The 24,846-nt window shown below is 38.8% G+C and overlaps 1 protein-coding gene across 2 annotated transcripts in view; it reads left to right on the plus strand.

Moving 5' to 3' along the window:
• The first annotated feature begins 380 nt into the window (after positions 1-380).
• The window catches only part of MRTFA (myocardin related transcription factor A), an 88,612-nt gene continuing 64,146 nt past the window's right edge, over positions 381-24,846 (plus strand). Inside the window, exons 1-2 of one of the 2 annotated variants that reach the window (XM_086752451.1) lie at positions 381-436; positions 10,543-10,804. Coding sequence is in view for 1 of the 2 variants with exons in the window: in XM_086752445.1 (XP_086608571.1) it covers positions 18,826-18,871 (46 nt within the window). In the remaining variant the exon portion in view is untranslated. Of the gene's footprint in view, positions 437-10,542; positions 10,805-18,801; positions 18,872-24,846 lie in introns of those variants that run through there. The other variant, XM_086752445.1, reaches the window with a different exon arrangement.

Below are 24,846 nucleotides of genomic sequence, written 5' to 3' on the forward strand. Positions count from 1 at the left end.
GGTCAGGAAGACTGAGTGTATAATTTGGTGAATATTCTGGCTTAGTAAATCTCAAACAATGCATTCTTCAGAACTGACAAACCAGTAGTCCTAAAGTAAAAGTTCCGCTCTGCGAGTATCATGGGTACGTGTATACAAGTGTGGCAGTCTCTATGGTATTTCAGTTCAACTTCTGTTGTGTATGCCAAGTGAATTAAAGATTATACAGAAAAGAGCCCTAGATGAACGACTTTGCTCCTTACTCTTAAAGGAGAAAATGGGCTGTGGGTTTTTTTGTGTGTGTGGTGGGTTTTTGGGTGGTTTTTTTTTTTTTTTTTGTTTTTTTTTTTTTTGTGTGATCTCTGAGTATTTGTGTCCTGTTTTCCCTTTCAGTGACTAGGGAGAGAGCTGCTGGCATGGAAGTGAGCTGGGTTTGTCCGTGGGAACTGTGAGTAAGGTATGTATTGTGTTCTCTTTGCTGTCTTTAGTGTGCACCTTGTGTTCTTATGTGCTTAATTGAAAATTGCTTGTGGTCATTAAACATGAGGGATAATAGTGTGTTAGAGATGGATTATTTTGAATTTATACTAGCATCAGGTGTGACAACTGTCCAGCAAGGACTTTGTAGTACACTGTATAAATGGCACATTTGTGCCCTTTTCGCTGCTGCCTAGCAGTTAGACAGACTTCTCACAAGTTAGCTGGTACTGTTTTGCAAACTTTTTTCAATGTTACTGATACTTGGCTCTCTAGACTGATTTATTCAAGTATATAGAGGCAGAGAATTGTATCTATACAGTAAACTTACAATGTCTGCTAAACTGTAACCGAGCTTACCATGATACAGTAGCACTGAAAATAGAGGATGATATATTCAGACGTTGTCTGTGGTCCCAGGCGGGGTCTTACGGTAAAGAATGGAAAACGTTTTAATCTATTCTAGCACCAGAACAAAAGTCCTCGTTTAGATGTCCTTCATGTGCTAGTATTGTTGCTTCTAAGAAAGAAGTGGTGAAGGTTAAATTTAATATCCTTTGAATTGGTAAAGAACAGCAGCAGTACTTATTCATCCACCTTTCCACCGTGTTCTTTACCCACATTCATTAGATTTACATGTTAGGGAGCACCTTGCGTACTTACTACTTCTTTTCAATAAACTGGTTAGCTTAGACAAGACAGTAATACTGATAAATGCTTCTCTGTGAATCACTGAAGAAAATTCTTACCTATTTTTCAGTAGTGGGGAAATCCAAGGGTGGAAAGTCAGCTCTTGTAGGGGGGGAAAAAGGGAACAGATGATCTGGTAACTCAGTCTCTATTGCTGGACTTTCCACTTAAATGAATGTCATGCTGGGTAGCTACATTAGGAGAGGCCAATAAATTCAAATAAGTTTGGATTCCATACCTAGTGTCCATTGATGAGGAGGAGAGGCAAAGTCAATTCAGATTCTTTAATTTTTGTAGACAGTTTCATACTGTCATGACTAAAAAAAAGTGTGACTAGGTTCAGGAAGCTTCTCGTGGACTCAATTTCAGACTTTGGTTTGACAGTGTACATAGTATGAGGTAACTGAAAGCTATCACTTTTCAGTGGACTGTGCTCCTCTAGTTTGGGTTTTTTTTTTGGATGAGATCTCATGAACCTGTAGTTGAAGGGTTCAGATTGCTAGCACAGTAGGGAAAAAAAAGCATGTTTCAAGGCATAGCTTTCCATCAGAACAGCAGGCTGAATTGACTTGCTCTGTGGCTGCAGAGCCACTAGATTTGAAGGAGAGAAGGTGAGAATTTCAAACTGAGGAGAGGCAATACAATATGGACCTATGCTCTCAGTCACAGCCTGTGATCAGACTGAATTAGATAAAATGTAAAACTACTTCCTTAGACACACAAAAGTATGTTGTCAAAAAACCTTGCCATGAACTCCTTGAGACTCTTAAGGTTTGCAGTTTTGTCTGCTGCTTTGTGCAGACATGAATGCCTGTGCCAGGATCTGAACTGACTGAAAATCTAACTACTTTACCTTTGTTTTATTTCCTTTCTTTCCATTTAATTTTTTTTCTTTTATTTTAGTCTAGACTGATTTCCTGAGCTATCTTTCCTTCCTTGCCCAAGTCACCACTTTATTATGCCCTATGTTATCCAATTCCTGTCCCAAAGTTCAAATCTTCTGCGTTTGAAAGACTGTTGTTTCTTGTGAGGTCTTATCTCCGCTCTCCTCTTCTCTTACGACTTTCTCATCTCAATCTGCCCTAAATCCACATTCAACATGAGTTTCTTCGTACTTTCTCAGCCCCTCGGTTTTCCTGTCATGAATTTCCAAGTCAAAGCTTGTATCTGGCTGCAGACTGTCAGCATTCCCTTTTCTAGTTTGCTGCAGCCTCCCTGCTTCCATTGGTTGTTGGCATCCGTTGCCACATGCCTTTGCTGCTGGCTGAATCCGTTGCTTCATCTGCTTGCCCCTGTGGGGCGGGGAGGAATGCTTTGCCTCCGACATGAGGAAGTTTTAAAAAATGCATCCGACAGCACTTGCAAGGAAGTCAGTCAGAAAGTGGTGGAAAACAGGCAGTCCTGTTCTAAACACACTGTAGTTCATCGTGCATTTCTTTGGCACCCGTGCGGGCTTAAACAGCTTGCTCCCTTTCACAGCTCCCTCTGTTTTGCTGGCATAGCTGTTTTTGTGGCCATGGTGAGCCACTCTGGGGAACAAATCTCCTGGAAAGAAGTGGTTTTTTCTAGATTATTTTTCATCTGGTCCAGTACATGTTGTCTCCATAAGATTTATGCTGGTTTCACAATGAGGAAGGTATGAGAGTGGGAATGTGTAGCACACTGCTTAAGTTGGCACTGCTGCTAGATGTTTAAGTGTGCTCTTTGACATTACAGTTAAGTTGATCTTTCAGTGAGCTGCTGCTGCAAGGGCTGGTCAGCCTCTGCGCAGCTGTGCACTCCTGCTTCTTCCTTTGCATCAGAGCTAGTGACTGTGCCGCCACAGGGCACGTCTAGCTAGTTGACTGATCCTATAGAAAATGGTTTCTAATCTTTTGCAGAGTTAACTGTCTGCTGGTTCAGCTGACCTGAGTCACCCTGTGGGTGCACACTCATTATGTGACTAGATTAGACAAAAGGGAAGCAGCAGGAACCAATAGCTTGGTAGCAGAAGGCTGGATTCCTCTTTTAATTATGACATTGAGCCTAAAATGACCAAGGCCTAAAATATACAAGTGTACCCATTGACACATGAGACCTGAACATTGCATATTTTTTGCTCTGTTTTTTCTTTGAATGCCAGTAGAAACTGTTCTTCAGTAGCTGTCATCTTTAGTCTCACAAACTAGATGATTAGTTCAACACACAGAGAGGTGTGTTAGAATTATGTGTCTATAAACCGCTTCACCAATTTAAGGTTCAGCATCCTCTGAAATTAGAAGGGTGTCTTCCTCACTCGTGCTTTGAGCTTAAATAAGAAATTGGGGGGGAGTTAATTCTTTTTGAGCAAGGATTGTTTATTATAAATATAATTTTGATTCTCAAAACTAGTTTTGGCATTATCAGTTCTGCTGTGTACCTAGAGTTCCATGAGCTTGAAAGCCACGAAGTTTTTCCAAATACATATTGAATCATGAAAAGTATTTCTTAAAAAACATCTGGAATGCCAAACTACATTTCTCAGCCTGCTATTTGTGGTTTAAAGAAATGAATGTTTGATGATTTTTTTTTTTTCAAGACATCTTGAAGACTTTATCACTGCTGGACAAATGCTAGTGTCTGCTGAAGGAAATAGTTAGGGCTTGAGAAATATTATTCTTGATGAGTGGTTGTTAAAATCATGTGCGAGGCTGTGTTTGTCTACAGCAGAAATTACACAGTTGATTGCATTGCACTCAGTATGTTCTTTACATCTTTTTCCCCTCAGGTCTTAATATCTCTGTACAGCTGTTCATGCCTTTTGTCTGATAACATTTCTTGCCGTTTTCTTGCTGGACCAAGTATGTTTTTTGACTCTTGTACTGATGGATTTGCTGGAGGCAGTAGTGGAGAGACTTCTGGTAATGATTCAAAGATGTCCTCTCTTACTGTAATGTTACTGTCACAGAATACATACAGATTCAGATTCTTTAGCTCACATAGAAAGTTGTGCTCACCCATGTTTTATCATCATTGTTCATGTGTTGCAATCTTTGTGTTTTAATAGGGGCTTTGTAGGGTAGAGTGGCTTGTGATCGCAGTAAGATGGACAATTTACACCTTCAAATCACTGGTTCTAATCCAGAACTAATTTGGTTACTTTTTGACTGCTTTTGCCTTTTTTTTTCCCCTCTAATTACTGTGAAAGTGAAGGAGGTTGATGACTGATTCCTTTTGCAGAAGACAAATGCATGTGGAATGTGTGTTAAAATAAAATTCCATAATCGAAGAAGGTCTCTCTTTAGTGGTCTGCATAGTTTGGTTTCTTAACTTAAGATGATTCCTCAAGAACAAGCTATTACATTGTCAGGGTGCAGTCTTTGTGATGCTAGCCTTGTTGCTTACTGTATTGTATATACCTTGTGGACAGTGTCATCAGTTTAATTCTCAATTAACTGGAGACAGGAAATTAAATCATTGTTTTTAATACAACCTTGGAGGTCTTCCTGTTAGTGACTTTTCTCTAATATCTAAAGATAAAAGGAATAGTTCTCTGATCGTTATGGCTTCTCAAGCTAATGTGATGCTTCGGCTTCCATCTGCTGCAAACTTTACTTCTCCTGCGTTATTCTTTTGGTTTATGGTGACCTGGGGGGTATAGTTGCCTTTGGGTATGTCATGGCATTCTCTTCCTCTCTCATTCATTTCAAAGATTAATCCACTTAAAGCCACTTTGCCCCAAGACTGGCTCTTCTGTTGGCTGGATGATCTTAGCTGGCATAATCATTTAACAGAAGGCTGCTCTTAAGTTTAAAGTAAAAAAAAAACAAAAAACCTGTCTTCTCAAAATAGCCCAGCTGCACACACATGCTGTTGCTGTTAGGTGCTGGAAGTTGCTTAGCAATTCTTAAATTGGTAGGAAATTGCTATTACCCTGGCAACTCAGCCCCAAAATGCAAACAAGAGAAAGCTGTTTATAGAGGTGTCCTTGCTTGATTTGTGAATGGTGTTCTTTTTTTTTTTAACATCTTTTTTTTTTTTTTCAGTTTACCTGTACCTCTCTGATTTTTACTTATGAAATAAAAGGAATTTACAAATATGTTTTACTCTGGTTATTGAGGTTCACAATAGGTAAGGTGGTGCTGTTCTTTGGCTCATTTAAATACTGACTGTCAGGATCTTGATTGTGCCATGAGTATGTGAATATTGACAAAATCGAGAGACGTCTTAAGGCATGAAGACCTAGTGCATGTGTCCATGCCCAGCATGAATGTTGAAATGTTGAATAGATTAAACTATGTAACAACACCTTAAGGTGACACTGCTAGAGTGTAGCCATCCTGGTTTATTTTTTATTTCCTTGTGCCTCATGCTAGCCCTAAATTTTTGTGTGTCTGGGTGGCAAGCCCGATCAGGAACGGATGCAGATTAAAACTAGTAGTTTGGGTGTGTGTGGCCAGGTCATATTTAACACAGGTCAGTTCCTTGATCTGGTTCAGCCTGTGCTGGCCCACAGGAGGTGAGAAGTGATCAGGCTGGACTATTCCTTTTGGTGGCAATGCCAGTTTAGTGTCTAACCAGAGGATGTGGTCTTAAGATACAGCTCAGTTGATCGAAGCTAGCTCTTACCAAATGGGTGGCCTTGGATGTGTGCCTTTGTGGCTTGCTTGTGCCAACACTGCTGCTTGTCTGGCCTTATGATGGGATGATTAATGGAGCTAAAATGGCAGGAAACTAATACTAATCCTTTCTCCTCCTCCTCCCAATTTTCTTTTCACTTAGGTCAGTCAGTTAGCTTCCTGTGGGTCAGACAGGTTTCAGTACTGCATGTGTCTATTTTGTTTCCCTTTCACCTCTCGGACTTTGCGCTCTTGTCACTGATTCCAGACGAGCAGCTTTTTGAAAAGTTTCTTTAAGTAATTTTGTGGTATAGTAAATGCAAAGTAGGATTTTTTTTTTTCCACCAAGGAATAAGCTAATCAGGTTTACTGTCATACAGTGTTGTGATGGCAAGAGAATGCACCTAAAAAGCTACCGTGTAGAAGCTGCAGAGCAATTTAGTCTTTGTAGTTTGCAGGTCTGATGACCTTTTTCCAAAAATTCTTATTGGCTATGGTTTTTAATCTTATACCTTGTGTAAAATGGACTCGGCCTTGTTTGTCTGTTTGAAATTGAAGTTTCTTAGATGCCTGCAGAAGTCAGAAAAGGATAAAGATTATTTATATATTTATGAGTAGCATCTAGTATTTATTTTGAGCAGCTCCATCGTCTCCCTATTGTTGTGGCAGTGGTTTTGTGTTCTTTAACAGCGTAATTTGAGCGCTCCTGACTCCAGAGAGCTCACTACTGCCTCTGCATTATGGTGACACAGCTGTGTGTGTAGTTGGGAATAGACTAGATTGGGGAACCAATTTTGCTGAAAACTGTTTTTTTTTTTCTGAAAAAATGTCTTGTTTTCAGCTAAATTGATTCCCGGGTTGAAGAAGGGGCAGCGTAGGGACAGAAACGAGCAGCTGGATGGTGGAGGACTTGAGGGTTGCTTAAGCTGGTGTTGTTGCTGTAGACCATCTGTGGGATCACAGCCACTCTTGTCCTGGAAGCAGCTGGCCCCAAAGTAGAAAAATGCCATGATAAAAAGATTTTGTCTGGTTAGGCAACAGATATAAACCCTTGAGGGCACTCACCCTGAAACCCTTATTGAGGATAAGAAATACTTGCTTTTAATAGTGTCCATCAGCTTCTGGATGACTCACTTAAAGATCATGGTATAGTACATTTCTGTATGGGAAAGTTTCTAGTCTGTTCAGAAATGACAGGAAAGCAAACATTTTAAAATTTTAATTAGGTTCTAAATATTAATGTGTGTAACTAACTGATTGATCATTCTACAATGACAGTTATAGAGTTGTCTGGGAAGTCTAAAAACAGCCTTACTGTTGGTTGCAGAAAAGGATTCCATGCCTTTCACAGGACTTCCAAATAATGTAGCATGGATGATTATAAATCCTCAAAGCATCTTCCAAATCCCTCTGTCCTCATCAGACTTTTAATTGAAAACATTAAATCAAACTCACCCAATTATAGCTTTTACTGTAGTCTTGTGGACTGGATGCGTTTTTTTTTTTTTTTTGTTTGTGTGTGGCGGGTTTTGTTTTTTTTTTTTTTTAAGTGCGGATATGTTTCATACTAAGACTTGGCGTTGCTCTGAAAAAAGTTCTCTTTCCCTTAGGTAGTGGCTAGATGTTTGGATGTACTAATGGTGTGGGCAGGTTCTCTCCCATGTACTGTGCCAGCACAAGTGTTGGTGCGGCTGCACGGCAAACTGCACCAGGGTCCTGGTTTAGCTGGAGTGTGAACCAGAATTCTTGTGCTGGTCTGAAATGGGAGGGGATGTGGAGGAAGGAGAAGGCAGGGTTTCCTAATAGATTTAGTGGTTCATCCTAATTCCATTTCTTTTGAGCTGCAACCCTGCTTGGAGTAATAGAAATGTGCGGACTGTTTGAGATGCACCAGGCCAGACTGGGTTTTTTTTGTATTTTGCGGCAGTGTTCCCCTGTACTATGCTGGTTCAACTGTGGCTTGTATGGAGGAATCAATCCAGCTGAAAATAACCTAGGAAAAATTGCATTTCAGCTGAATCAGCTTTCTGATACGGTTTGCAGTGTGGCTATACAAAGCAGCACTGCTGGCACAACGCAGGATGTACTGGCAGGACAAGCATGAAAGGCAAGGCAAGATTTGCTTAAGATGTGTTACCTTTGATGTGGGACAGACACTGAATGACACGGCAACTAGGATTAAGATAACTTCCATCTGTATCATCTTCTGCATAAGTTAGGAAACCTGCAGATCCAGGTACAACTCTAGTGATAGTCCAGCCCCTGTGCTGAAGTTCTTCTGGACAGATTACTGGATAAACTCTGGTTTATAATCCCATTACCAATTAACACCACTTGTTATGGTGTTGCTCAGGGTTACGTAGCAAACCAGTCTACTGCTCCGCTCTGTGTTGTGGCTGGCTAGACTAGACTGCTTTTACTTTTTGCATGAGGGATTTAGTTTCAGTGGACTGGCTAATGTGAATATACTTAGATTAGGAAAATAGATTCTGTTTTACAACACTTGTCAAAATGGTGTTTGAAATGGGATTTCAGGTTACAAACTCCCGTTTAAAAGAAAAAACCAGCATGTCAGAAGTTCCTGAGTATATTTGCTGTTTTCCTAGTTGAAGCAGATCTGATGTTTTGAGACGTGTCAAGTTTTTTTTTTCCACTTGTTTGAAGAAGAAGCAACTCTTTTTCTTCTCTAGGATGGATTGAAGGGAGAAGGTTGATTCTTCTCTCATTCCAAATCCTTGCTGGGTGGCTGTTAGATATGTCTGTCACCTGTTTGTGGATTCAGGCCTGGCTGCACTTGTCCTCCCACATGGTCTGACCTAACCATCCTGTAGTACTAGGCCAAGCTCCAGTACATCTCCTTTGATAAAGCAAATTGGCTTTGGCTCCTCTAAGACGGTGACAGCAGTCCTTACCAGCCAGCCTCCTGACTGAGCAATTACTCGTCCATTTAGCCCCTCTCCTCAGGCCTCCCATTGCTACAGGCACAGAGCCTGAGGCCAATTATATTGGTTGTGATTTAACTCTTTCCAGCCTTTGCAAGGATTGTTAGAGTGTTCTTTCTAAGGCTGTGGTTTAAGGATGTGCGTTTCCAGGCTTTCTGTACAGGTTGTAGAGAGAAGAAGGACACAATCCTAGTTTTTTTTTTCTCTTTGCAGATGACCGTTACAATTTGCTTTCAAATGGATATGAGCGATGTTTGGTTTGGACAGGAAATATATCAAGGAGGGGGCAGGCACTTTCTAGCCAAATTCTAACTGAAATAAAAGCAAATACTTCATATGTCAGTAAGGCTTGGCTCGGTCTCTTTTGTTTTGTTATAACAAGCACCAGCTTCGGTTGGTGGTTTTTGTTTTGGGTTCCCCCCCCCCCCCCCCCTTCTTTTCCTTGCTTCTCTTTGGATCGTGACATAGAGTCCTGAGAATGAATGTACAACAACATGGATGAAATAGCTCGTATTCATTACCAGTAATTCTTATTGTTGCCTTGAATATACACACTGAACAAATTTAAGACACAAATGTACTACCACTTACAACTTTGTTCTGGGTATTACAGAGCAAACATTACTAATCAACTGAAGTATGAAACTGAAATGGAAGTGGGGAAAATGACTATTTGAGCTACTTTATCAGCTATTAATGTGTTGAATGTTGTCACACTCATTCAGGTTAATAATAAGTGTTAAGTGGGGAATACTTAATTAAAAAAAGTATTGTTAAAACCGTTGCTCCAAGTTTATGCTTTCTGATTGATTTCTAGAGGACTATCCTGATGGTTTTTACTTTGCTTCTTTGCAGCTTGCTTTACCTGCATCTTTTTGAAGCTGAAGGTTAGCCTCTGGAAATACCTTTTACTTGATAAATGGCTACAGTGCAGCAGAGTTATGTAGCGGTAGTCTTCTGACTTTAGACTGGTTGAAACACCAGCATACTAAGAAGCAGGAGACTTCCATCTTCATTAATCAGAACCAAATATGTTTGCCCTTGTATAATGTCCATTACTGTTTAAATGTTGACACAGTAGCCATTTCACTGGAGACTTCCAGCTGGTTTGTTTCTGTTTAAATTACTGGACATAAAAGAATTTTAATTTTAACATAGTGGTGGCTTTTAAATACTTACTTCAAGAATTACAGAAATATAATGAAACATTTAAAATTGCTTTTTTTTTCATTAAAGCTCATTATATATTGCATCTTTCAGCTACTGTAGGTGATGTTTTAGACAAGAAAGCTTTTTTGTTTACTTTATATGGAATATTTTTCTTACATTCACTTTCACTGATAGAGAATGGAGCAAGAGAACTATTTTTTGAAATGCAAATGATTTTATTTGAAAATCCTCATTTGTTGTACTCAGCTGTACTTTCAGGTGAAGGGTTACTTTACCTCACTGGAATTCAAATTGATAGTTGTCCTGTTAAAACACCATTGTTGGTATAAAAGGAGAGTAATCAAGAGTTCAGCAAGGCTCTAGATAGGCTCACTTCACTGGAACAACTCGATCTGTGTCTTCTCAAGATTGGGTTCCTAAAGTACCAAAAGTTGAGAATGTTATCATACTTTTAAAGAAAATTATAATAATCTATAGTCTCATCCGGAGTTTCTGTGGTAACACTGTTGGAGGTTCATGCAAGTTTCTGAAGTGCTGAGTTTAGCAAGTTTCAATCACTAGTTGGATTTGAATTGATGATAACACAAACACTGTGCTGAAGAACATGTTTCTCTAGAATATGGAGACGCCATGATGAACTGGACTGGTTAAGACTCTCATGTGAGGTGGTTTTTTGTTTTTTTTTTTTTTTTTGGTTTATCTTGCAGGTTGCCATCACGAAAGCCAAAGTGGATTTCTCCAGTGTGGTGTGCCTGCCCCCTTCCGTCATTGCTGGAAATGGGCTGGACGGAGGAGGGGCTGGCGAAAATGATGATGAGCCGGTGCTGGTGTCCCTTTCGGCGGCCCCTAGCCCTCAAAGTGAAGCTGTTGCCAATGAGCTGCAGGAGCTCTCCTTGCAGCCCGAGCTGACCCTCAACCTCCATCATGGCCGAAACCCCAACCTTCCTCCACTCAGTGAAAGGAAGAATGGTAAGTGGTACAGTGCTCTCACGTAGTATGTCCTCACCCAGGAAGTGCTGTGGTGTTGTCCTCATATGTGTTCTGATGACAGGGCTGCTTCATATTACTTCTTACAATGTTTTATTTGTATGAAGAACTAATAATCTAGAGTTGACAAAACTGTTTTATGTTGTTTGATGGGAAGGATTGATGTTACTGGCTGTGGAAGTTCCAGAGAGCTCCAGTGATAAATGCTTTAGATTGTTGTTTTAGATGAATACCAGAAACAACTTCCATGTGCTTTGTGATGACTAAAACTTCTGCAAAGCTGAGAGACTCAGTCAAAGGAAGTGTTAGCTCATCTTCAGACTATAGCCATCTGTAGATTTTTTTCTTCACCACCCTGGTCTGCACTTAGCAAGGGTGAGTAACTTTCTCACTGCGAATGTCTGAAAAGTTCTGTCAGATTTGTTAGAAGGAGGAACAAGAACTAGAGTTAAAAATGAAATATCCTAGTAGGCCTTCTAATCCTAGAGTGAGAAAGACCTGCCTGTGTTTATCAAGCTGTGGATAGCTGACGGACAACTATGGTGTGAATCCCTCTGACCGTTTGGTGAGTGACAGTGGAGTGGCAAAATACAAGGTCACTTGGTGACCAGAATTCCTGGTTTTGGAAGAATGTGAGCTCTGAAGATGAGGATCACCAGGCTGCCATGAAAGCCTCTGCACGTTCAGCCCCATCCTGTAACTGACTGATGAAACCATTTGATAACTGCTGGCTTCTGTTTGTGAATTCCTCTTGGTGATCTTGCTTTACCCCACCCTCTGGGGTGTATGTTGGTGGCTCTTGGCATTATGACGGTCTTGCTAGAGTCTGAATTCTTGCTATCAACTTTACCTGCAGGATACTATGGATTTGAGCATGGTTGAGTCCTGGGTGCCTTACAGTGTTGGGCGTTATATGTTGCATTATATGCATTACATAGAGTTGCATAGCACTCCATATTGGAGTGGCTTTATAGCCAGAATGTAATGCTTATGGTGAAGTGATTTAGAATATGTGAACTGTAGGACAGTAATTTGGATTGGAGAAATACCTCACTTGACATGCCTGGTTCTTTACCTCCAGAAACTGAGCATGGCCTTCTCTGAACAGTGTATCAGTGTTTTGCTAGTTGGAAGAATTAATTAACTTCAACCCAAAATGTGTGTGTTTGTTTTTTTTGTTTTTTTTTTTTAAAGAGGATGAAAGAGTTTCCTCGTTCATATATATCATACCATCATTATGTGATTATAGTCATGTTTTCAGGCCTTAAAAATGGAGAAGCTAGAAACTGCAAAACTGGAACAAAAAGCTTCTAATCCTTAATGTTTGCAGTCCTCTAAGTGTGAGATAAAGATGGTGATAAATAAAAGAGAAGAAATTTGAATTAGTCAGAGTGGTAGACTGTGATCTCAACACATCTCAACTAGTGGCAAACTTGGGCTTTTTATAGTTATCAAGGCAAGGAGAGATTTCAAATGAAATTTAACTGAGGTGGTTTTGAAGGTGGTATAGGGCTTGAAGGCAGCATGGGAAAAGCGTATGAGCCTTTGTTTCCAGAACTTGACAGCTGGCTACCTAAAGGTGACATTGTGAATTTACTGGAGGCAGAGTTCTTCTCTTCTTGGAGAATAAGACATAATTAAGGGTCCTGAATTGGGAAGAAGCAGTTTATTCTTGATGCCACAGAGAAAGGAACACTGGTCTTAGGAACGGATAAGAGTACCTTTTTTAGGAAAAATAAACTTGTAGCAGCATTTTGAATGGATAAAAGCAGGACACAACAACATTTATTATGGTCAGAGGAAGGGAGATTCTGTTACAGAAATGAAAGAGTCTTTATATGATTCAGTTGTTTGGATAGGTATAAAAATTGGTATCTTGGGAATATTTTACAGAAATAGGTGGTTTTCCTCTATCAGAATAATGTTTTTTTATGGACTCAACCTTTAAGCTGTATAATTGTGGCCTGCAAATCTGCTTGACTGGAACAGGTAAAATAGAGTAGAGTTTAAAAAGTATTTGAAAAGGAACACCTTTGCCGATACCTTTTGCCAAGGAAAGTGAGGATATTCCCAGAAATGACTCATTAGGTGGGTCTCTTCAGAGCTGATTCTTTATCAGGGCTCAGCACAATAGTGGAAATTTTACTGCTGGAGGTGCAGATTTCCAGACAAGTAATAAAGTCCAAAGTCCCTGATCTAGACTACCTGAATATTCCTTATCTTCAGAGGTATACAATGCTCTTTTCTCCTGGGCTGCAGTATGTTATGTTGTTTGTGTGTACGTTGATGAAAGTAGTGTGGAACAGAAAAGTGCCATTGAAATACGGTTATCTGCAAACTGTCACAGCATAAAAGGAGACTTGGTTTAGTGAGCTGTTGAGAAACATAGCTGATGCATTTTGAATTAATAAACTTGTTCCCTCAAATGGGAACTTTTCAGTTATCTTGGGGTAGAGGCTGCACAGCTGTTGAAAGCTGTTGAGCTTGCTAAAGCTCCTTTTTTAAATATGGTGTGTCTTAATTGTTGTGCCTTTGGCTTTAAACACTTTTAAAAAACCTTTAGAGATGATCTGTCGGTTGAGATGGCAATCTGCTTAAACGACTGAGCAATCCCAAGTTGTTGTAGAAGCGTATTTGAAACTGTTTCTGTGACAACTTGCCAAATTCAAGGTATGAGGAAGATTGAAGCTGAGTGACAGTGGGAGGGGAGGAGATGGTAAATAAGAGACTTGCTGGAGGCTGCCTATCTGTGTCAAAGGGTCTCCTGTTTGCAGTTCTGGACAGGCATTGCTGACTCACAGCTGAACCAACTACTTATGCTGAGCGCTTCTAACAGGTTAACCCTTTGTGTAACTTTTGCCTACAGGAGACTGTTTATCTGTAGATGTCTGTGAAAAATATTACGTGGATTTGTACCGAATTTGGTACTTCAGGCCGTGGTTCTGGAACATAAACTATTAGCTGAGTTAAAATAGAAATTTCTTTGGCATGTGAAGCATCATGGAATTATGTATCCCATGGGAGAGCTGAGAGTGCAGTCCTGTATGCATATGCTGCCATGTGCCCTAAGACAGCAGATTCCTCCCCCCCCCCCTTTTCTCCTACTCTTAGAGAACTGGAGAGCCCCAAGATGCAGTTTCTGGGTGTTTTCTTGTTGGTTTTGTTTTGTTTCAGACTCAGAGTCAACTTTATGTTCTTCTATCTTATCACAGCTACACATTATCCTTGTAGGTGTGTGTACCTCCAAGGATAGGCATACCTGGATAGGTAAGACCTTAAATGTCTTGGTTGAATAGTTGTTGCTAAGTTATACTAAAATGCAATAAAAGCTATTAAGGATATGTGTGAAGGATATTGGAACGTAACAGATAAGAAACAATTTCTTATCACTTCAGTGGAAGGAAGCCTTATATGGTAAGGTGTTAGTAAAATTTTTTGACACAATTATTAGGTTCTAGTCAGACATCAAGCTTAATGGAACATTTAAGGTGTAGTTATTTAATTTGTCTTTGTGCTTCGCAGTGAATTCTCTACCCAAAATCCACATTCCTTCTCCTTTTTTATCCATCATCATCAAGGCCTCAACTTTCTTTAACTATGAGAGATTACCTATAACTGACTCATTTGTTGCCATGCAAGCCAAAAAAAGGTCATTACAGAGTCATCTGAAGCTCTTAAGTGTATCTTGATTTTTCTCAGTCATCTGTACTAAGATGCCAAGATAACTTTTCCCAGCCCTTAGGGCAGAGTTAGAGCAAGGCCCTGATGAACGTGGTTACGAAAAAGAGAAAAATCAGGTGATGAATATACAAGTCTTATGCAGTTTGATTATTTCTTATAATAATTGTCCTTCTATTTAACTTTCATTTGAAATTATAATAACTGCTCCAGTAGCTTATTGACCTTCTCTCTTGACCCATTTTCCTCAGATGAATTAAAAGTTACCTTTATCCAGAGGTCATGAAAAACATTGTATTAGAAGCCTACTACAGTCCTGGTTTCTTCTTGCTGTAGGCTTGTTTAAGATGAGGTAACATTCTTTCAAATGAACTGTAGCATTTTATGATTACAGCTTTGGACAAAACTTGTACCAGCTTGTCAATTTTGGGGGTTTACTTCATCTGGGATGCTTGCCTTCTACAAAGTACCATATGTGCTGGGGGAAAAGAGACTGGTTGGAATGTGTGGAATTTCAGTATGACTCCAGTCATATAACAGGCATGTGCTTTAGGTATCAGAAGGTATTCCTGTTACTGTAAAGACCGAGTGCTGTACAAAGCATGAGATTAATTGTTGCCACATAAGCTGCTGGTGATTATACTCACAAATTACAGAACTTTTAAAATGGTTTTAAGGAGCTAATTTAGTGCCTAAAGGCCTATGCCCATTTACTGTTAAAAGACAGGAGGAATATTTTAAATGTTTATTAGGGCATCTGCTTTTATTTTAAATAACTGTGTAGGTGATTGCTCCCATAATTCTTTTATATGTTCGTGTCTCCCTCCCCTTCTTTCCCTTTACCGTTCTGGAATGTCACTACATTGAATGTATTCAGATTCAGAATTTATTTCAAATATAACTTACTATGGTGATTTCTCAGATTTTAGAGCTGTAAAGTCACAGTGTTGCTACTGTGACTTTAAAAACATTATCAATGTTTTCTTAAAATCATGTCATTAAACTATCCTTTAAAAAAAAATGAGTATCGTGACTTAACTCATTTGAGAAGTTAGGCATGTTTGCTTATCAACAAGGGTGATGTTTTATTCTGAAATTATTTTCTCAGGTTTTTTTTTTTTTTTTTTTTTTTTGTGGTTTTTTTTTTGTTTTTGTTCTAGTGTATGTCCGATTTCTGGAATAGTGTGACTCAAAGTTACATTCAGTTACCAAGTGGTGGTTACTGCCTCATCCAGAACTTACATGTGCAGAAGATTAAGTCTGTGTTGTGACAAAAGGATCAAAACAGAAAATATATAGCTTTCTCTGATCTGTCCTTCACACACATTCCAATGAGGCTTGCTGTTTTCTCTTGTGTGTGAGTAAAGGGAATGGTTGTTAAAATAAAAACAACCAGTCTATCTTGGATAGATTTGTGTTAAGAGACTTTCAGTCCCAGGAGACTATAAATTTAGCATGCTGTCTGAAAGTTTCTAATAGAGCCATGAGACTCAGAGCATGATAGAAATAACTGGCCTGTTACTGATGGATCTACTAAAGAGCTGAGAAGTGGTAATCTCTTGAAATATTTAAAACGAACTTCTAAATAGTGATAGGGAAATAGTTGAGCTGGAAGGAGTAGTGCCAAAGGCAGCTTTAATGTGGTGGCTTTAACAAGTTAGCTCTCAACGCAGTTTTTGTTTGTTCCTGATCAAGCGAACAAGATTATAATGTCCTTCTCCAATCACTGGTTTGTAATATTCCTCTCCCTTCTGCTTCTCCTTTCCAGTTTCTCTCCTGTTCCAGTTTGCCTTTGAAGTTTCAAGGTTCAGGGCTGATGGATGAACATTAGACATATAATTTGAGAGCTATTTAAAAAACATTCCTTTTTCATGAATTTAAACTGCTTGTTAAACAAGTCAGACCCAGATCTAGGTAGCTGTTTTGTCTATGTGAGTAAGGACTTCTGTTGCTGGTTTTGCTGTTTTAAATATTAGAGGTAGTAAGGGGAAAGGAAGTCTGGTTCTTTAAAGGGAAAATGTCATTCAGCAGGATTCTCAGTGTGTTTTACTTAAACAGTGAGTGGCTGCCTCAAGCAAGAAAGATTGCACCATTTCACAATAGTCAATTGCTCTTAGTACTTAGCAAACTGAATCCTAGCTTTAGCTGATAGCCTGCTTCTGTAATGTGTGGCTTTCCTCATGAAAATTTCAAGTTTTCTCTAATTCATTTCTGTTGGGATACTATCAGCCGCTTCTACAGGCTGTAACTCTCCCTCTGCCACAATCAATACATAACCACAAAGTATAAGGAAGGAATATTTGTCAGAAGACACTCAGTAGTGCAATCTTTGTAATCTGTGCTGGTCAAATAAGCAACATCCTACCTAGTTAGTGCTTCAAACTTCATCTGTCATGGTGACTGACAGTGCACATGTACATACTTCAGGGAGTTATGATCCTGGACACTGTAGGAAAGATTTCCTTTGCATTTTGCTCATACTGCTTCCTCTTATATATCCACCCCTTTCGTACCACAAAAATAAGCATGCATTTTGCTGAAAATTGATGATTTCCTTTATTTATCATGAATATGGTTATTCAGAGTGGGTGTTCAAGTGACTTATTTCTGTCAGTAGTGTCTCTAAATTCCTGGAATACAGTGCACCACTGCAGTTCATTTCCATAGGGATTGCAGAGTAAGAATGAGTGTTCAGGCCTGCAATTTTTGCCTAGTCTGGCTGTGAATCTAGGACTGCATAGGTGATGTCTGAATACGAGAAGCCCGAATGAGGTGATTCTTGCCTTTTTACAACACACTACTGATGTAAGGAGTATGGAAATCAGATAAATACTACAGTATCATCACTGTAAGGGATTTTCCTGTATTTTTTTTAAAGCTGCCAAATGACTTTCTGCTGTCTCCTTTGAAGCCCCAGATGTGTTCGTGTGGGGGAAGGAAGGTATGCTGCTAAAACGTGCCATGCTGTCGAGCAGCTGTTGGGGAGTTCTTGCATTTGAGTGCTAGAGGAGCCCTGAAGTTATTGAAGATGGGAGGGGTCAGAAAACAGTGCAAAAGCAGTTTGTACACCTGGTTACTCATCTTCATGAATACTCTTGTGGCAGGAGAGGGATTCTGACTTGCTGCAAAGGGATATTAAGTCTAAAAATTGGACTGTATCTTTGATGCAGAGCTTAATATATTTTTGGGCTTGGTGCAAATATATGCAGTTACTTACTTAGATGACCTAATGAGAAGTGACGATGAGCCATGGGGAAAGATGAGGAATAAGAGAAAGCTGCTCTGGGGACAGAAGCATTGGAATTAGTTTGTTAAGATAATTAAATAATCAGTTGGGCAAATTACTTGAGACTCTTTAGAGACTGAAACTGAATTTTCTTTCTGTTGGGAGTAGAATCATGTAGTGAGGAAAGACTTAATTCTATTTTTATATTTTACTCAAGAAATATTTGACTGTAAAAGTTTTGTCCACTATCGCAAATCATTTGAAACTCATCATCTGGATGTGGGAAACATGTCTTAATTTTTTTTTTTTTTTTAACTTCTAGACAGATTGGATGGAGGGTGTGATCCACAATGGGAAAAGTCTGAAGGAGAAAGTGCTTTCTGTTTGTTTTTAAGAAAGAGTTGCTACCATCTCTTTGGAAGAAGTTCCATTCCTTCATTAGCTCAGGTTTACTGGTCAGCAAGGGGTGTTGATAGGGATAGAGGAATAGTGCAATTATTAAGAAAAAGGACTGTTAAAGATTGAAGAAAAGTAACTAATCTATCAGCAGGATGTATGTGTTTTTGGCCATGTTGTTTCAAAGCTGAGGATGTCTGCATGTTTATGTTAACACTGGGTCTCCTTGTCCTTGGAATGAAATTGCCTCATCAGCAGAGCCCCTTAGGGGATTGAAAGTCTACCCAAGACGTCATTCTCCTCTTTTAAAAGGGGAAAAAACTGCCAGTTCTAGTGTCTCTGACCCTCTCCTCCCCCCTCCTTTTTCCTTACAGAGCATCAAGGGGCGGACCTTACTTCTGAAACTACACATCTCGCATTCTCCTTTGAGTATTCATTTTTCTCCTAGCAGTAATTTGATTCTGGGCTGTTCCAACTTGCCTGTAGTGAATAAGCAGAGAACTGCATGTTGAAAGCCTGAGTTTTCTCAGTAGGCGCAGTTTACATCATATAAGGATGAGAACTTTTTTCAAGTTTTGAACAAGATTAAAGTTGAGAGGTCCTCTTGGATTTTATTTTATTTTTTTTTTACATATTTATATCTATATCTGTCTATATAAAGAGAGGTCTTTATGGTATTTTAACTGTTGAGAAAAGGATCAACATGACACTGCTGGAACCAGAAATGCAGATGACGACACTCCAATCAGGTATCGCCCCAAACATATGCCATGGGTAAATTCTGCTAGTGAATCATCATCACTGAACTATATGGGAAGTGCCAGGAGGCTACGTGACTTTGAGTAAAGACAAATTAGAGCACTGTGGTAACTTCATCTGCAGGTTGGAGATGGATGTTAGTTGGATGTTAAATACTGATCACTGTAGAGCTTCATCAGAGATAATACTATCTGTTCTTCATTTGTTGATTCACAGTGTTAAATTTAAGTGCCTCATGAAGGTTAGAAAATCCCAGTCAAATCTAGGACTTGTTCTGAATAAATTTCCTCTGTTTAGCTTTTGGCTGATTTATCCAGTTTTATTGTTAATTATTTTTTGATGAAACATATCCTTGGTACTTCTGAGAGATTTTTAAATGGTGTATTTTGGGAAAAACACTTCTGCTTTGAAACTTCCCAATACTTGTTTTATATCTTAAAGACTGTTTCCTTGAGAATGAAAATGTTACTGTTTATACAATTTTCTCCTAAATATTATGGTTTTTTTTGTAATATCGTGCTTACCTTTTAGATACGTAGAGAGTTGTATTTTGAACGTGTAAGACATGCTAGGGTGAGGATTATCTGTTAATGACCGTATGGTGTACTTCTGTAGAGCATTTTTATCTGAGGATTTAGAACATTCTGTAGTAATGAAACTTAACAAATATGTATAGATATGTCCTTTGCTCTGTGGATGGGAACAGAGACTGTCTGTAACCTTGGTAAGATCTGACCGCAAATGAGTAGTAACCTCTAAGTTTGGGTTTGCATTTGTGTACTCTTAATCTCTTGCAGAGTGTTGCCTGAAAAGCAGCACATATGTAATGCCAGAAGTGTCAAGACAGGCTTGTTTCTGAAGGTTAAATGCTTTTTCTTTTCCTCAAGTAGTGACTTGGAAAGAGACAAGTAAAACAATAACTTCATAGTTTAATATAGTTTTTTTTTTTTTTCTGAAATTGCTGGGTTTTTTTTTTTCTGAATTTGTGGTGCTTATTTCCCTAACATACAGTCTTATGTTTTGTGAAATATCTGTGAAGATTGTGTATGTCTGTAAAGATTCTGTATGACCTTTATTTTATAGTTTTGGCATATGGTTGTATTCTTTGTTGTTTAGAGAACCAAAGTATGTTTTTTCCACCTCTGTTGTAGTTAGGAAAGGGAAGAGACGTGTTATGGCAGCGCTACATCTTATATGGAATACATAGTTTTTGTCTCAGTTCAGAAGGGTGTTTGGACGCAATACATCATTCCTTTAGTCATAGTCTTGGCAGTCTGTGAATTCTGAAGGTAGGATTTAGACATTAGCAAGGTGTTTGATATTGAACAGGATATGTAGGGCAAGACAGTATCTAATCTGTCTTTGTTGTAAATAAATTGTTTTTTTCCCTTGATATGACAGTTGTTACGTAAAGGCCTGAAAATTATGTTAACCTCAGTGTGCTTTGTTTCTAATAGGTTTTCTAGTTATCTTAATTTTTTTTTTTTTTTTTGCAGACAAGGAAAAGCCATAGAACTTACATTTCAGGGTTCTTGTAATTGAATTTGTGCATGATATTCTGGAGAAACTCACAGAATAAAGTAAGACATATTAAAATTAGGGAAACAGCTTTCATATTAGTATTACTTTTTTCAAAACCTTATTTGTCGCTGTATTTCTCTTCCAAATTATGAAAACTCCTGAGGCTTGCATTTAATTCTTAGGGTGAGAGTTTCTCCCACTAAAGAGTACTTGTATGTAGCTTTCGCTTAAGTCAGCTAACCCTAGTCCTAGATTATCCAGTGGTGTTCTGCAATGTTGAGGCACTTTCCTGGTAAGCTTGGCGTACCTAATGAGGGATACAGATTTATTGCACCTCTTTCATCAGTTGGAGCTCTCTTTTTTTTTTCTCCTTGATCAACCCCTGTTGGAAAAATATTAACCAAGAAGCACGCAAATGTTTATGTAAATGGATTCACAAGATTGGTGGGGCAATTAAGTCTGACAACAGGATGGAACTATGTGCACAGTAAGTTTTAAAGATCAATCTGAATAATGGAAGCGTATTACAAACTTCTAGATAAGGAAATGGCTACTTGATGCTGAGACCAAATTGTTCAACATTTTTTTTTCTAAGAAATATTAATATTTAGTGATTTCAGCTGCTGTTGGTTGCTACTGTTACTTGGTTTAGTTAGGTAATTAAGTTGTCTGTTGGGCAAACTACTTGAGACTTTATAGAGGCTGAAATTGGATCTTCTTCCTGTTGAGAGGTAGAATAATCTAATAAGAAAAGACTTAACTTCTCGAAGCTTCTTGGTCCTGATGTTCATCTCCAGAAGACCTACTGGAAAGATGGCAGCTGGAAATGATTGTCTCGGTCAACAATGGCTGAACAGTTATTGAAGAAGTAGAAGAATCATGACCTAAGCTGGATAAAGAAATTATCCTGATAGACCTTACACAGCTTGCACTCCATAGACCAAATGTCCTTAAAGCATGCTGGACATAGGACTGCTTATTTAATGCTTGGATACTAATGGGGGTCCATTCAAGAAGTAACAGTATCTGAAGCTGTAGTTGACATAGGAAATAATATTTGTATTCCATGTTGGTGGGCACAGAAAAGGTTACACCTTTGATATTAAAGATGAGAAAACAGTCTTAATATTTTACAGAAAGAACTGAGGGGGAAAATACAACTACTCTTCTGGGAGCAGAATAGCTTACGCAAGGAAGGACTGTCGCTTCAGAACAAAACATAAGCGAAGCAAGAACAGTGTGACTAGTGAGATGCATGTTGTATTAATCAGAAAAAAATAAATACGCTGTCAAACCAAAAAAAGGGAAGAGCAAAAAATCAATACAAGTGATGACAGCTGAGGAAGAAAAAGTAAAAGTGAAAATCAGTCTGAGAAGACATTTCAGAAAGGCAGTAGATACAGAAAAAATTGTGAAGAGTAGATATTGTGAGAATAAAAGTAGATACTTAACTCCTGTATTTGATATCTCATTGGACTACTGAACTTGTTGGAAGACCCCGTCATTCAAAAAGCAGTCATACACAGTGAGGCAAAATTCTACATTCATATTCAAGAATACAGCTTTGGAAACAGCCCTGTGCCAGTTTGCGTGTTTTCATTCTGTTGGAAATGAAGCTGATGTGCAGGTCTGGCTGTACCAGGCTCTTAGCAGGGGGAGCTCCCTAGTGTTGCTCTCCAAGAGTCACTTGGTCCTTTTTACTACCTTGACCCTTTCAGCATCTGACTCATTTGTTTTCTTTATATTTATTTGCTGATTCCAAAAGCTCGCCGTTTCCTTCCCATTATCTATTTCAACCTAATCTCCATATGTAGCTTCTTTTTTTTGTTCCCCTGAAGCCTTTGTGTTATGCGTGTCACTACCCAATTATCCCATACGGAGATCTGGCAAATTTTTTTAGTGTTGATCACTGTTTGGTCAAGATGCATAGTTTGTTGATATGACCTGGCTTTATTCTGTAACAGACTGACCCACTGAAAGAATGAGTCATTAATATTATTATTTTAATATATATATATTATTTTTTAATGGAGAGGGAAGAGTGCTAGAATAATACTTTTATTGACACAGTCTACAATCCAATAACCCTTAAAACTGTTCTTGAACAGCCATATGAAGGACTCATGCAACTTAGGGAAATCTCAGGAGTCTTGGGTGTGCTGCTGGCCTCTATATACAAATTTTGTGCTTAAACGGCAAATACAAACTTTCAAAGATAATTTCACTTTATTTTTTATTTTAGTTATTATTGTTCACAAGTTTATTTTTATGACCTCTAGCAGGTGGCTGGACAGAAATGTGTGTGCAGTACACATACAGTGGTGCAATCAACCAGATAAACCCCAAATTTCCGATCATTTTTTTCAGATGTTTTGCATGGATGGAAAAGAGTTATGCCACTTAGAGGCTAACGGTGTATTGCAAGAATTAATGGATGTGAGTGCTTGGCCAAATGGCTACTTTTAAAAATTAATTCAATTTCCCTTAAATTTTCCTATACTTAAAACCTTCTTCGTTTACTGTTCTGGGTAGCATTGGTTTGTTTCTGTGCACTACACTGTGGTTTGCAATGTCTTGGTTTATGTTGCATGTTAATAATTGGCTCTGTGTAATCTTAATTTCTTTCTGTGAATATACAGAAACATATGAAGATCTCATCAATGTAGAGTGATCTATTGGATAGCATTTTTGGGGTTTTGATATGTTGTTCCATTGAGAAATGGAACATGGAGAAATGTTCCTGCTGAGAAAAATCTGAGAATCTATTAGAGATCAAACCAGGTATGCAAACAAGAAACAGGTTGTTCTAAACTGTTAGAAATTCGGTTTAGATGAACAAGATGTTTTTTTCCCATGCATATTTAGAGAACAAAAGAAATATTGTTTTGAAGTCAGCACTGTAAATGAGCATAGAAATAATTCAGTTCTCTATAGTGGATAAAACTTGGCTTCTCTGGTCTAATTTGATTTGTATCCAACTAGTTCTGAAAAAGGAACAATCCTTTCAGCTGAAAATTACTGTCATCTTGAATAAAATGCACTCATTTTCAGGGGAAAAGTTGCATTTTTGAGCTACTTTAGCAGATTAGGGATGTATTAAACTCAATTTAGGACCAACCAATACTGATCCCATTCATTCTTTCTTTCAAAACACACCTCCCAGGCTCTTTCTCTTCCCTCTTTAAAGGATTTAAGTTGAAGTGCTTTAGGGATGTCATCTGCTAAACTACTTTTCATGGGAAGAAAGGGGACAGCATGTCTGTGTATTCATAGAAGGGAGGTATCTTCCTCTTTGTCTCTTTCAGGAGTGACAGATGTCAGAGCTGCAATTTTTGTGGTTAGTTTTCTTTTTCTTGTTTTAAATGAAGTTTAAAATCAGTGCTGGCTTTTGGTACTCATAAGAATAACCTCTCATTCATGCACTGAAATGCCTTCTGAGTTCATCTTGTCTTTTTCAAGCACCTATTAGTAGGACTTTTTTCCTTCCTGTTTTCGTTTCCTACTAGAGAAGGCTCCAGAGAGACCTTACAGCAGTCTTCCAGTACCTAAAGGGGGCTTATAAGAAAGAAAGGGAGAAACTCTTTATCAGGGCCTGTTGTGATAGGATGAGGGGTAACAGTTTTAAAATAAAGGGAGGTAGAGTCAGACTTGATATAAGGAAAAAATTTTTACAGTGAGGGTGGTGGAACACTGCCACAGGTTGCCCAGAGAGGTGGTGGATGCCCCATCCCTGGAAACACTCAAGGCGAGGTTGGATGGGGCTCTGAGCAACCTGATCTGGTTGGAGATGTCCCTGCTTCTTGCAGGGGGGTTGGGCTAGATGGCCTTTGAAGGTCCCTTCCAACCCAAACTATTTTATGATTCTAGTTGTGAATTTTTTTCCTCTGTTTTTTGGCGGTTTATTTTGTTTGAATAGTAGAACTTAAAATATCAATTATTTTTTAGTTCTCTTCCCACTTGGAATTTTGAGATTGCAATGAGTTCTTGAATCAACACAATCAGGATTTTGATTTTTGGGTGGGGGTGGGAGGAAAGCATTCCTAGCTCTAGTTTGCATCATCACCACTTTAAAAATAGAACTTTTGATTTCAGTTTGGATTCTGTGGCATTTGGAAATGTAACCTTTTGTATCTAGGTAGCGAGTTCCTGGGGAGTGTAAAGAGTTCCCTGGTTGCTGGTGCAGTTCCCTGAGATGTGTATATTCTGAGTTGTGATAAAGTGACTCTTCACTGGCTTTTAACCAGAATCCTGCATGTGATCCAAAGACTGAACAAAGTTATGTGAGCTTCATCGTCATCATGCAGTGGGAATTCTTTCCGAAGCAGCAAATGGGATGTTCCTGAAGTCAGCTTTAAATATGGAAATTTTTATGCCAGAGCTGCTAACTGCATGAAGTTCTCGGTTGACTGTTACAAGACACAGAGTGAGGAGTGCACAACTGTAA

This window comes from Chlamydotis macqueenii, chromosome 1 (genome assembly GCF_036417535.1).
Source record: "Chlamydotis macqueenii isolate bChlMac1 chromosome 1, bChlMac1.mat, whole genome shotgun sequence".
NCBI lineage: Eukaryota > Metazoa > Chordata > Aves > Otidiformes > Otididae > Chlamydotis > Chlamydotis macqueenii.